General features: G+C 46.5%; 1 protein-coding gene across 3 annotated transcripts in view; it reads right to left on the reverse strand.

Moving 5' to 3' along the window:
* PRPF18 (pre-mRNA processing factor 18) overlaps nt 1-13,729 on the reverse strand; it is a 78,113-nt gene that overhangs the window by 4,103 nt on the left and 60,281 nt on the right. For all 3 annotated transcript variants that reach the window (XM_075342585.1, XM_075342584.1, XM_075342583.1), the window contains one exon: nt 5,400-5,471. In XM_075342585.1, coding sequence (XP_075198700.1) covers nt 5,400-5,471 — 72 coding nt within the window. The remainder of the gene's footprint in view (nt 1-5,399; nt 5,472-13,729) is intronic.

Consider the following 13,729-nt stretch of genomic DNA (forward strand, 5'->3'; position numbering starts at 1 on the left):
GACCCCACGTTTTTTTTTAAAAAAATTTTATAATTAAAAAAACAAAGCTTGGGGAGCCCTCCAAATTGATCACCAGCCAAGGTGAAGCTGTCAGCTGTGGTTTGCAGGCTACAGCTGTCTGCTTTACCCTAGCTGGCTATCAAAAATAGGGGGGACCCCACGTCATTTATTTTAATTATTTTTTTTTCTTTTTGGGCTAAATACAAGGCTAGGCACCCTTTAGTGCCACTTTAAAGTCACTGAAGGGCGCCAGCTTAGAATATGCAGGGGGGTGGGATGTTATAAATGTTTGTCATCTATCCATTCATCCATTGTAGCATTTTAGGCTGTGTGCCCACAATCAGGGTTTGCAGCGTTTTGGGTGCAGAGTGTTTTTCCTGCGTCCATAACGCTGCATTGTGCAGTAGAAGCACAGTGGAAGGATTTTTAGAAATCCCATGCCCAATGTGCTTCTTTTCTCCGCAGCATACATTGACCTGTGGTGCAGCTTCCCGAGCCTCAGCATGTCAATTTATGCTGCGGAGACGACAGTGTTCTCTGCACGTAGAATAGAACTAAAGTCCACAGCAGCCTGAACCCAAATCGTGGGCATGGGCAGCTGCGTTCTCCCGTGGACAACACTCACATCTCTGCAGGAAGGCTGACACTGTGTACTAGACGACGTGTCGCTGGATCATGGCCACATAGCCTAACAGTGAGAAATTTGTTGCTACAGCAACATTTTTGTGAAGTACCTGTGGAATCAAAATGCTTACTATACTCCTGAATAAAATCCTTGAGGGGTCCAGTTTCCAAAATGGGGTCACTTGTGGGGGGTTTCTGATGTATAGGCACCCAAGGGGCCCTGCTAATGTGACATGGTGTGCGCAATTTATTTCAACTTTTCCAAAATTCAAATGGTGCTCCTTCCATTCCAAGCCCTCCCATTTATCCAAACAGAGGTTTTTGGCCACATGTGGGGTATCCCTGCTCTCACAAGAAATTGGATAACAACCTGTGGGATCCATGTTTTGTTGTTGCCTCTTGAAAAAGTGAGAAATTTTATGCTAAATCAACATTTATGTGGAAAAAAATGAAAATTTTCAATATGACAATGTAACGTTATCAAAATCTCTGAAGTACCTGTGGGTCCAAAATGCTCACTATACCCCTAGATAGGAGCCTTAAGGGGTCTAGTTTCCAAAATGGTATCACTTGTGAGGGGTTTCTGCTGTTTAGGTACCTTAGCGGACATCTAAATGCAACATGGTGCTCGCAATCTATTTCAACCAAATTTGCTTTCCAAAATTCAAATATTGCTACTTTCGTTCCAAGCCCTCCCATTTGTCTAAACAGAGGTTTCTGACCACATGTGGGGTATTAACGCGTTCATAAGAAAGTGGGTAACAAGTTTTGGGGTCCATTTTGTTGTGTTATTTCTTCTAAAAGTGAATAAATTTGGGGTAGAGCAACATTTTAGGTAACATTTTATTTTTTGCTTTTTTTCATTCCACATTGCTTTAGTTCCTGTGTAGCACCTGAAGGGTTAATAAACTTCTTGGATGTGGTTTTGAGTACCTTGAGGGGTGCAGTTTTTAGAATGGTGTCACTTTAGGGTATTTTGTGTCACCTACGCCTCTCAAAGTCACTTCAAATGTGATGTGGTCGCTAAAAAAATGGTTTTGTGAATTTTGTTGAAAAAATGTGAAATTGCTGATGAACTTTGAACCCTTCTAACTTCCTAACCACAAAAAATTTTGTTTCAGAAATTGCGCTGATGTAATGTAGACAAGTGGGAAATGTTATTTATTAACTATTTTGTGTGACATAACTCTGTTTTATGGGCATAAAAATTAAAAGTTTGAAAATTGCAAAATTTTAAACATTTTCATCAAATTTCCGATTTTTTTACAAATAAAAGCAAAAAATATCGTTCTAAATTTATAACTGTCATGAAGTACAATATGTCACGAAAAAACAATGTCAGAATCACCAGGATCCATTGAAGCGTTCCAGAGTTATAACCTCATAAAGGGACACTGGTCAGAATTGCAAAAAATGGCCTGGGCATTAAGTACAAAACTGGCTTCGTCCTTAAGGGGTTAAAAATAAAATAGCGGTAAAGATGAGGACTCCTTGATTAAAAAAAAGAAAAACAAAAAACAAAAACTTAAATTCGATTCAGACCATTTTCCCTAGTGAAATATAAAGAAATTTTAAAAATAAAAACCTATTTAAAAACTTAAAATCTAAATGTTTGGGGAAAAAGAAAACAAAATACCAAAGTAATACAGTACAGACCAAAAGTTTGGACACACCTTCTCATTCAAAGTTTTCTTTATTTTCGTGACTCTGAAACTTGTAGATTCACATTGAAGGCATCAAAACTATGAATTAACACATGTGGAATGAAATACTTAAAGAAGTGTGAAAAAACTGAAAATATGTCTTATATTCTAGGTTCTTCAAAGTAGCCACCTTTTGCTTTGATTACTGCTTTGCACATTCTTGGCATTCTCTTGATGAGCTTCAAGAGGTAGTCACCGGAAATGGTTTTCACTTCACAGGTGTGCCCTGTCAGGTTTAATAAGTGGGATTTCTTGCCTTATAAATGGGGTTGGGACCATCAGTTGTGGTGTGCAGAAGTCTGGTGGATACACAGCTGATAGTCCTACTGAATAGACTGTTGGAATTTGTATTATGGCAAGAAAAAAAAGCAGCTAAGTAAAGAAAAACGATTGGCCATCATCACTAAGAAATGAAGGTCAGTCAGTCCAAAAAAATTGGGAAAACTTTGAAAGTGTCCCCAAGTGTTGTGGCAAAATCCATCAAACGCTACAAAGAAACTGGCTCACATGAGGACCTCTCCAGGAAAGGAAGACCAAGAGTCACCTCTGCTGCGGATGATAAGTTTATCAGAGTCCCAAGCCTCAGAAATCACAGGTTAACAGCAGCTCAGATTAGAGACCAGGTCAATGCCACACAGAGTTCTAGCAGCAGACACATCTCTAGAACAACTGTTAAGAGGAGACTTTGTGCTGCAGGCCATCATGGTAAAATAGCTGCTAGGAAACCACTGCTAAGGACATGCAACAAGCAGAAGAGACTTGTTTGGGCTAAAGAACACAAGGAATGGACATTAGACCAGTGGAAAATCTGTGCTTTGGTCCAACCACAGTGTCTTTGTGCGACGCAGAAAAGGTGAACGGATGGACTCTATACGCCTGGTTCCCACCGTGATGCATGGAAGAGGAGGTGTGATGGTGCTTTGCTGGTGACACTGTTGGGGATTTATTCAAAAATGAAGGCATACTGAATGAGCATGCCTACCACAGCATCTTGCAGCGTCATGATATTCCATCCGCTTTGCGTTTAGTTGGACCATCATTTATTTTTCAACAGGACAATGACCCCAAACACACTTTCAGGCTGTGTAAGGGCTATTTGACTAAGAAGGAGAGTGATGGGGTGCTACGCCAGATGACCTGGTCTCCAGAGTCACCAGACCTGAACCCAATCAAGATGGTTTGGGGTGAGCTGGACCGCAGAGTGAAGGCAAAAGGGCCAACAAATGCTAAGCATCTCTGGGAACTCCTTCAAGACTGTTGGAAGACCATTTTTGGTGACTACCTCTTAAAGCTCATCAAGAGAATGCCAAGAGTGTGCAAAGAAGTAATCAAAGCAAAAGGTGGCTACTTTGAAGAACGTAGTATATAAAACATATTTTCAGTTGTTTCACACTTTTTTGTTAAGTATTTCATTCCACATGTGTTAATTCATAGTTTTGATGCCTTCAACGTGAATCTACAATTTTTTTTAGAGTCATGAAAATAAAGAAAACTCTTTGAATGAGAAGGTGTGTCCAAACATTTGCTCTGTACTGTATATAGAAGTCTGATACTGCTGCAGTTCTGTCATCCTGGAGAATTGTGCTCCCTGGTTGTTTTTATTGCACAACCAACACGGTAAAAACGTCAAAAGACAAAAAAAATATAAAAATTGGTGGATTTGTATTATTTTCCCACCATTTTACATGTCTTGGAACTTTGACATTTTTCCTTACATTATATTAACTACTTCACAACATATATCAAATGTCATGTTTCGGTCTGTGATGCGGCCTCACACGCAGAGCTTGCATCTTTCCCAGCAGAATACGGCAGCTTTAAATCAGCCATCATGTGTCTTTAAGAGCCGCTGCCGTCTTTCTCACCGAGCACCTCAAATAAATGCCATTTTTAATCTAAGGCCTTTGTCCCACTTGAATATACAGTCGATTTAAAAAGTAAAAAGAAAAAAAAAAAATAATCGATTTTTATCCGGAAAAGTAGGATGAGTGAAATCGGTTTGGTGTTATGTATCTCATGGAAGTGTGCGATTTTTTTTTTTCTCACCTAGCAACCGTATCACGTGCATTTTTTTTTCTCTGCAACTATTATTCTACAATCATTTACAGTGTTCTATGCTACTGAATGGTAATGTATCAGTACAAAATTGCATGGCATACAGATGGTCCATGTGCGTTCTGTGTTTTCTCACAGCCTTAGGCTATGTGCGCACGTTGCGTAGTGTTCATGCAGAAATTTCTGCAGCGATTTGGTAGTGCATGTGCGCTTCAAATCGCTGCAGAAACACTGTGTAATGGATGCAGTGTGCCTGCAGAATTCATGTGCTCTGGACGTTGCCCCCACCATAGACTTAAGTTGGAGCAGCATCCAAAGCGCACGGAAGAAGTGACATGTTGCTTTTTAGAACGCAGCGATTTGGCAGCAGCTGAAGCGCTGCATTCTAATACGCAACGTGCGGATGGAATTTGCACATTCAGATTGTGCTGGGATCACAGGACGCATGCGCTTACGCTGTAGTGCAATATGCAGCGTAAGCGCATGAAATTACGCAATGTACACACACAGCCTTAGACTTGCATTGGAGAGTCTCGTGCGAGTTTTTCCTCAACCCGATTACAGATGGACACTCTCTCATTCAATAACAGTCATGCAAGTGTAATCCGATTTTTTTTTTTTTTAATCGGATCGTACTCGTCCGTATTAAACGCAAGTGGGAATAGGGTCCGAGATGGCAGTTAGCTGGCGGTCTTCAGCAAATGGATTTGAACTGCTTTTAAGAGTGATTGATAAATTCAGTAGGTAGTGCAGAATGTGGCTTATAAGTGGAGAAAGGAGCAAATCTCTCTGCTAAGAAACTAATATACATTATTTGCTTGTACTATTGAATTATGAAACGTTGGTGGAAAGTACACTAACTATCAGACACAACAAGTTGGAAACAGACTGCTTATTAAAAAAAAGTTGTTTCAGAAAAATCGAATGTACTTTTGTTTGTAAAGTTATTCTTAGTTAGAGGAGTCCGCTTTCTTATTTCCCACCAGAGGCTGGAAGGCTGAATGGCACATTACTTACCTTCACGTATTCTCTTTGCAGCACATATTTGATAATATCCGTGATTGACTCTTTAATGTCAGCGGGAAGATTCTGGGTAGAAAAACACAGGAAAAGACAGTATCAAAGAGGGTGCAAGACAGGTGAGAAAGGCACTGTTCATTAACGGTTAAATCCTAGCTTTCTTCTACTAGAGATCAGACATAAAAAATGCATTGGTATATAAGAAACAAACATGTTTCTATCTGCCCACACTCGTTTTCCAGGCTAAGGAGAAAAACAATAGCTGACAGCTGCTGATCAGACAGAATACAATTTCCTGGTGGAAAGTACCTCATTCCCCTTTAATAAGCTTGTAATTCTGAACACCAATTAACGTAACTTGATGCATCCTGATACTGGAGACAGTTGTGACTATGATCATCCTGAAGCAATACATACTATCTAGCGTGCCAACTCACTAATCATACAGAACAATACTATATAAAAAGGACACAAACTATAGTCTTCTCTATGTGTGTTGTATGGGGGGGGGGGGTAGTCAGTCTACTGTCTGTCACTACACGATCCCTCACTTATTACATAGGATAAAATAGTAATCATGGGGTAGTAGATTTTTTCTCGGGGGTCTCTGACAATCTTCAGAAATTATTAGTGAACATTAGCAGCTTGTTTGGTAACTGCTAAATCTGAAGTACTAAGCTTATCAATGTGCAGTTTTCAATGGAGAACTAATTTTTAACCCCTTCACGACTTTGGACGTACTGGTACATCAAAGGTTGTGTCCCTACCTTTGATGTTAGAGGGAACACCAAATTTACATTTTTACAAGCTGTACACTGACTACTTTATATTTTATCAACTATTCAGTGTAGTCCCATGAAAAGATATAACATAATGTGAGGGGAGTACTCACTTTTGTGATATACTGTATGTTATAACCACAGTATATGCCAAAAATGCACAATAGATGCAGTCTTAGTGCAAACGGGAATGTGCTTTGTTCATTGCTACCCATTTAGTTCAATGAGAGTTCTGAAAAAAAGAGAATTTTGTTTACTTACCGTAAATTCTTTTTCTTATAGTTCCGTATTGGGAGACCCAGACCATGGGTGTTTAGCTTCTGCCTCCGGAGGACACACAAAGTACTACACTTAAAAGTGTAGCTCCTCCCTCTGAGCTTATACACCCCCTGGTGAGCCAGTCACAGCCAGTTTAGTGCAAAAGCTGAAGGAGAATAGTCACCCACAAGTAGGACCGAGCAAGAACCGGAACAACCGGAGACTCTGTCCACGACAACAGCCGGTGATAACACACGGAACAAGAAAATTGCCAACAGGCAACAGGGAGGAAGCTGGGTCTCCCAATACGGAACTATAAGAAAAAGAATTTACGGTAAGTAAACAAAATTCTCTTTTTCTTTATCGTTCCTTTGGGAGACCCAGACCATGGGACGTTCCAAAGCTGTCCCTGGGTGGGAATAAACAGAAAAAACTAAGAAGTAGGCGGAGCCTAACTTCACAAGTGGGCGACAGCCGCCTGAAGGATGCGTCTGCCCAAGCTCGCATCTGCCGAAGCATGAGCATGCACTTGGTAGTGCTTCGAAAAGGTATGCAGGCTAGTCCAAGTGGCAGCCTGACAGACTTGTTGAGCCGTAGCCTGGTGCCTAAAAGCCCAAGAGGCACCGACAGCTCTGGTCGAGTGTGCTTTGATCCCCGGCGGGGGAGGCACCTGAGTACTTTGGTAGGCGTCCGAAATGGTCGATCTAATCCAACGGGCCAAGGTCGGCTTAGAAGCAGAGAGACCCTTGCGCCACCCTGTGGTTAGCACAAAAAAAAAAAAAGAGATGTGCACGCCTAAGCGCAGCGGTGCGAGACACATAAATCCGGAGAGCACGCACCAGATCTAAAGAATGCAGCGCTTTCTCAAAGCGATGAACAGGGGCCGGACAGAAGGAAGGCAAGGAAATGTCCTGGTTAAGGTGGAAGGGAGAGACCACCTTAGGAAGAAAGTCCGGAGTCGGATGGAGAACTACCTTGTCTTGGTGAAAAACCAGAAAAGGTGACTCCGAGGAGAGCGCAGCCAAATCAGAGGCTCTCCTGAGAGAAGTTATGGCAACTAGAAAGGCCACCTTTTGAGAAAGACGATACAAAGAAACCTCCCTAAGGGGCTCAAAAGGGGGTTTCTGCAATACCGTGAGGACCAAGTTAAGGTCCCAGGCATCCAAGGGCCGCCGATAAGGCGGAATGATGTGAGACGCGCCTTGCATGAAGGTGCGGACCTGAGCCAGCCTGGCAAGACGCCGCTGGAACAGCACTGATAGAGCTGAGACTTGTCCCTTGAGAGAGTTGAGGGACAGTCCTAGCTGCAGACCGGACTGTAAAAAAGACAGAAGGGTCGGCAACGAGAATGGCCAAGGAGGATGGCCGGAAGAGCGACACCAGGACAGGAAAATTTTCCAAGTCCTGTGATAGATCTTGACGGAGGAAGACTTACGGGCCAGAGTCATAGTGGAGATGACTTTAGGAGGAATACCAGAAGCCGTCAAAAGCCAGGACTCAAGAGCCACGCCGTCAATTTGAGTGCCGCAGAATTCGGGCGGAAAAACGGACCTTGCGAGAGTAGGTCTGGACGGTCCGGAAGATGCCACGGCATCTCTACGGACAGTTGGAGAAGGTCCGGATACCAAGCTCGCCTGGGCCAGTCCGGTGCAATCAGGATGACTCGGCGGCCCTCCATTCTGATCTTGCGCAGGACTCTGGGCAAGAGAGCTAGAGGAGGAAACATGTAGGACAGACGAAACTGGGACCAGTCTTGAACCAGAGCGTCCGCGGCGAAGGCCTGAGGATCGTGGGAGCGAGCCACGTAAACCGGAACCTTGTTGTTGTGACGGGATGCCATTAGGTCCACGTCCGGAGTGCCCCACTTGCGGCAGATTGACTGAAACACTGCCGGGTGCAGGGACCACTCGCCACCGTCCACGGATTGACGGCTGAGATAATCTGCCTCCCAGTTTTCTACGCCTGGGATGTGGACTGCGGATATGGTGGACTTGGAGTTCTCCGCCCATTGAAGAATGCGTTGGACCTCCAACATTGCCAGGCGGCTGCGTGTCCCGCCTTGGTGATTGATGAAGGCAACCGCTGTCGCGTTGTCTGACTGGACTCAAATGTGCCTGCCCGCCAACAGGTGGTGAAAGGCTAGGAGAGCTAGAAGCACAGCTCTGGTTTCCAGCACATTGATTGAAAGGGCTGACTCGGACGGAGTCCAAGTGCCCTGTGCTCTGTGGTGGAGATGTACCGCTCCCCAGCCGGATAGGCTGGCATCCGTGGTGAGAATCACCCAGGACGGAGTCAGGAAGGAGCGCCCTTGGGACAGGGATAGGGGTTGAAGCCACCACTGAAGAGAGCTCCTGGTCCGTGGCGACAGAGAGACACTAACCTGTGCAAGGAGGAAGGCCGCTTGTCCCAACAGCGGAGAATGTCCAGCTGCAAAGGGCGCAGATGGAACTGGGCAAAGGGGACCACCTCCATGGACGCCACCATTTGACCCAGCACCTGCATCAGGCGACTGAGGGAATAACGGCGGGGCCTCAGGAGAGAGCGCACCGCTAGCCGTAGAGACTGCTGTTTGATTAAGGGCAACTTCACAAGTGCCGGCAAAAGTCTCGAACTGCATCCCTAGGTACGTGAGACTCTGGGTCGGAGTCAGAGTGGATTTGGGAAGATTGACAATCCACCCGAATTGGGCTAGAGTGGCGAGAGTGAGCGAAACACTCCGCTGACAGTCTGCGCTGGATGGACCCTTGACCAGAAGGTCGTCCAGATAAGGAAGCACTGCCAACCCCTGGAGGTGCAGGACCGCAATCACTGCCGCCATGACCTTGGTGAATACCCGAGGGGCCGTGGCTAACCCGAAGGGGAGAGCCACAAATTGGAAATGATCCTCTCCTATCGCAAAACGTAACCAACGCTGATGTGACACTGCGATTGGCACATGTAGATAGGCATCTCTGATGTCGATGGACGCCAGGAAATCCCCCTGGGTCATAGAGGCAATGACTGATCGCAGAGACTCCATGCGAAAATGCCGCACCCGGACATGCTTGTTGAGAAGCTTGAGATCCAGGATGGGCCGGAAGGTACCGTCCTTTTTTGGAACTAGGAAGAGGTTTGAGTAAAAACCTCTGAACAGTTCCCGAGCGGGAACTGGTACAATCACTCCGTTTGCCTGCAGGGATGCCACGGCCTGTGAGAAGGCGGCGGCCTTGGAGCAGGGGGGAGTTGAGAGAAACAAATCTGTTTGGAGGGCTGGAAGAGAATTCTATCCTGTAGCCGTGAGATATGATGTCTCTCACCTACTGATCGGAGACTTGCTTTAACCAAGCGTCGCCAAAGTGGGAGAGCCTGCCACCGACTAAGGATGTGGCTGGAGCGGGCCGAGAGTCATGAGGAACCTGCCTTAGTGGCAGAACCTCCTGCGGTCTTCTGCGGACGCGCTTTTGGGCGCCAGTTGGATTTCTGATCCTTATCTGAGTTAGCGGACGAGGCGGAAGGCTTAGAGGATGACCAGTTGGAGGCACGAAAGGAACGAAACCTCGATTGATTACTACCCTGGGCGGGTTTCCTGGTCTTGGTTTGTGGCATGGAAGTACTCTTCCCGCCAGTAGCTTCCTTAATGATTTCATCCAGCTGTTCACCAAACAGCCGTGAACCAGCAAAAGGGAGCCCAGCAAGAAACTTCTTGGAAGAAGCATCTGCCTTCCACTCTCGAAGCCACAGAATCCTGCGGATAACAAGAGAATTAGCTGAAGCCACCGCAGTGCGGTGAGCAGCCTCTAGCATTGCAGACATGGCATAAGATGAAAAAGCTGAAGCCTGAGAAGTTAAGGTAACCATCTCAGGCATAGATTCCTTGGTGAGGGAATGCATCTCCTCTAGAGAAGCAGAGATGGCTTTGAGAGCCCACTCTGCTGCAAAAGTCGGGGAAAACGCGGCCCCCGCAGCTTCATACACAGATTTGGCCAGAAGGTCAATCTGACGGTCAGTGGAATCCTTAAGTGAGGTGCCGTCAGCCACCGACACAACGGTCCGGGCTGAGAGCCTAGACACCGGAGGGTCTACCTTTGGGGAGTGAGACCACTCCTTGACCACCTCAGGTGGAAATGGAAACCGGTCATCAGAACCACGCTTTGGAAAGCGTTTGTCAGGACAGGCCCTGGGTTTGGTCACAGCGGTCTGAAAACTGGAGTGGTTAAAGAACACACTCTTTACTCTCTTAGGCGAGGTAAACTGATGTTTTTCTGCCAAAGAGAGTTGCTCCTCTGATACTGGCGGATTGAGATCCAGCACAGAATTAATAGAAGCAATCAAATCACTAAGATCTGAGTCACCCTCAGAGAAATCGATGGGGTACATAGCCTCCGAGCCCCCCGTGAGGGCATCCTCCTCATCTTGAGAGTCAGCTCTTGAGACAGAGTCGTGGGATGGGGAGGGGGAGGAAACCCTGCGCCTTCTCTTAGAAGGACGGGGTCTGGGATCAGATGATGAATCCTCCGTGAGCTCCGAAGGACGGAGGTCAGAGGATAGGAATCCTCTGTCAAGAGTATTAGAGGCACCCTGTGAGGAGGGCTGATGCATATTCATCAAAGTCCTGGACAAAAGTCCCATGGACTCAGCAAATGACTGGGATATGGACCTAGAAAAGGACTCTACCCAGGCCGGGGGTTCAGCCACAGGTGCAGCAGCAGCAGCCTGAGAGACCACTGGGGGTGAGACTCCAGGCTGTGGCAGCGCCAAGTTAGAGCAACCATCACAGTGTGGATAAATGCTCGGCTCAGGCAGCAGGAGCTTGCATGCAGAATAAAGCTTTGGAGCCTTGCTCCTTGTGTGAGACATGCTGCTGGAGTGGGGGCTTTGCAGGGAATGAACCCCAGGGAGAATATACAGAGGTCCACAACCGGAGACCGGCTGTGGCTTACCAGACCGCTGAGCGCGGTGTTGTGTGCCCTCCAGATCCCGAAGCCCGGTCCCCCAGTGCACAGCACCTCAGCAGGGGTGCAGAATGCAGGATGTCCCAGAGCAGAGTGAACTCTGCCTTAGAAATGGCCGCCGGAGCGAAGAGAGGGGGCGGGACTAGGAGGCGTTCCTATAGAAGAGCGGGAACTGGAGGGCTATAGAGACCTGCAGGGAAGGAGGAACGCCCCAGCAGTGGGGAGTGTCCCTCCCCTGTGTAGAACGACCGCCGGGAGGAGCCGAACCTGTCCCTCTGCATGAGTGACATGTGAGGGCAGGAAAACGAAACTAGGCCTCCGGCGAAGCCGGGGCCTAAATTTAAGTGGCGAGGCCGACAAGCAGGCACCATCGGCGCGGTTCTCGGGCAAAAGCTAGAGAACCCGCCGGAAAAGTCAAAAACAATCACATACAGCATACTCTCCCCATACAATAAAGAACCGGGACCCCCAACACATAAAAGTCTCAGGTACTTAGCTGCTGAGACGCAGGGCCAGGTCCCTGGGGATGAGTGCTCCGGTCCAACAGGATCCTCAAGGGGCTGTGGATGGAGACCGGACTCCTGCCAGGCATGGAGACCGTGCTGGCTCCCACTTCAAGCCAGAGCCCAGAAGGGATGGTGAAGGAGCGCGGCATGTAAGGCTCCAGCCTTGTGAATCAACCTTAACAACACCGCCGACACAGTGGGGTGAGAAGGGACATGCCGGGAGTCCAGACACGGACCCGCTTTTCTTTCCAACTCTTTCCAAAATTCAAACAAATCAGATGAGAATGCATGTGTGGATGTATGCCTCCTGAACACAAAGCGATAAACTGGCTCACCAGGGGGTGTATAAGCTCAGAGGGAGGAGCTACACTTTTAAGTGTAGTACTTTGTGTGTCCTCCGGAGGCAGAAGCTAAACACCCATGGTCTGGGTCTCCCAAAGGAACGATAAAGAAAAATATTTTACCAACCCTCAAATATCGATGGAGAAACCAAGCCACTCACAATGGTGCAACATGGGGCCTCATCAGCCATTATACAGACATGAAAAGAGAACCTGTCAGCACAACTTTGTAATGTAAAGACATGGCTGTAGCGCTGCTGTTATATGGACTACAGTGATACCTTTGGTGAAAAATATCCATTTTGTTGTTGTTTTTCTTTAATCACCATTTAAGTTTTGTGCTAACTAGATTTCGCTGCATAGGGGCTTCTCCTCCCTTTCTTATTCCGTGGCCCCTCCGCCTTCCTCCAATCTTTGCATGACAGGGCAGTGCTGTGATTTCAGACAGAGGAGGCAAGTTATTCAGAGACTGGAGGCAGGTGGATGGGCCGGGGAGTCACAGACAGGGAGGAGAAGACCCAGTGTACAGTCCGACTCTGTGCACAGAAATCTAATTAGCAGAAAACTTAAAATGGTGATTATCACAGATCAACAAAGTGGATTTCTTCAAAGGTACCAATTTAATCTGTATTACAGGGACAATAGGGACATATCTTCACTTTACAGTACAAAATCATGCTGACAGGTTCACTTTATAGTACCCTAGATGTGACAATGCCTTTAAATCTGTGCTTTTTGATCTAATACAAAACATTGGTTGCTCTTTTTTATAAACAAATATGAATATATAAAAAACAAAGGCTTGTTTTGCTGATCTGAAACGTAGCAATAAGTATGCCCCTATATCACCATACATTAATGGCTCTTGTGCCTCCTGCAAAAGTGTCAAAGCCATATCTATAGCAGCTATAATTACATTTTTTTCTACATTAATGTACAGTAAAAGCCATATTATTTAGAGACTCGTGGTTCCAGTGTGGAAAGCAGCCAAAAAGGTTTTTAAATTCAAGGAAACAGCAGTCGAGTCCCTCTTACGGCATAACGGAGTTCTTCCCAAATTGCTACACTGCCAAGATGCTCAGTTTAGGTCAAACTTAGAAGTCAATACACAGGCAGATGTATACCTGGGGTGTTCTATCCAGTCAGACACCCGGAACCCCCACCGCTACCAGTGCCGGCGGCGGCAGCAGGCAGGTGGAAATGCTTAGTTCCGGAGCTGCACCGTTTTCTGATAGTGGCCTCGGCCAGGTACTACACATTCGCCTCCTATTGATTTGAATAGGAGGCGGATGTGCAGTACTCGGCACCGGCCATTATCAGTCGTCAGTGCAGCCCTGGAATTGAGCATTTCCGGCTGCCTGCTGACGCCACCGGCACCAGGGACAGGTGATAAGTGGGGGTACCGGGTGATGGAATCCAGCCAATCAGACATTGATGACCTATCCTAAGGGGTGCTTCACACACAGCGAGATCGCTGCTGAGATCACTGCTGAGTCACGGTTTTTGTGACGC

The sequence above is a fragment of the Anomaloglossus baeobatrachus genome, chromosome 4 (genome assembly GCF_048569485.1).
Source record: "Anomaloglossus baeobatrachus isolate aAnoBae1 chromosome 4, aAnoBae1.hap1, whole genome shotgun sequence".
In the NCBI taxonomy this organism is placed as follows: domain Eukaryota; kingdom Metazoa; phylum Chordata; class Amphibia; order Anura; family Aromobatidae; genus Anomaloglossus; species Anomaloglossus baeobatrachus.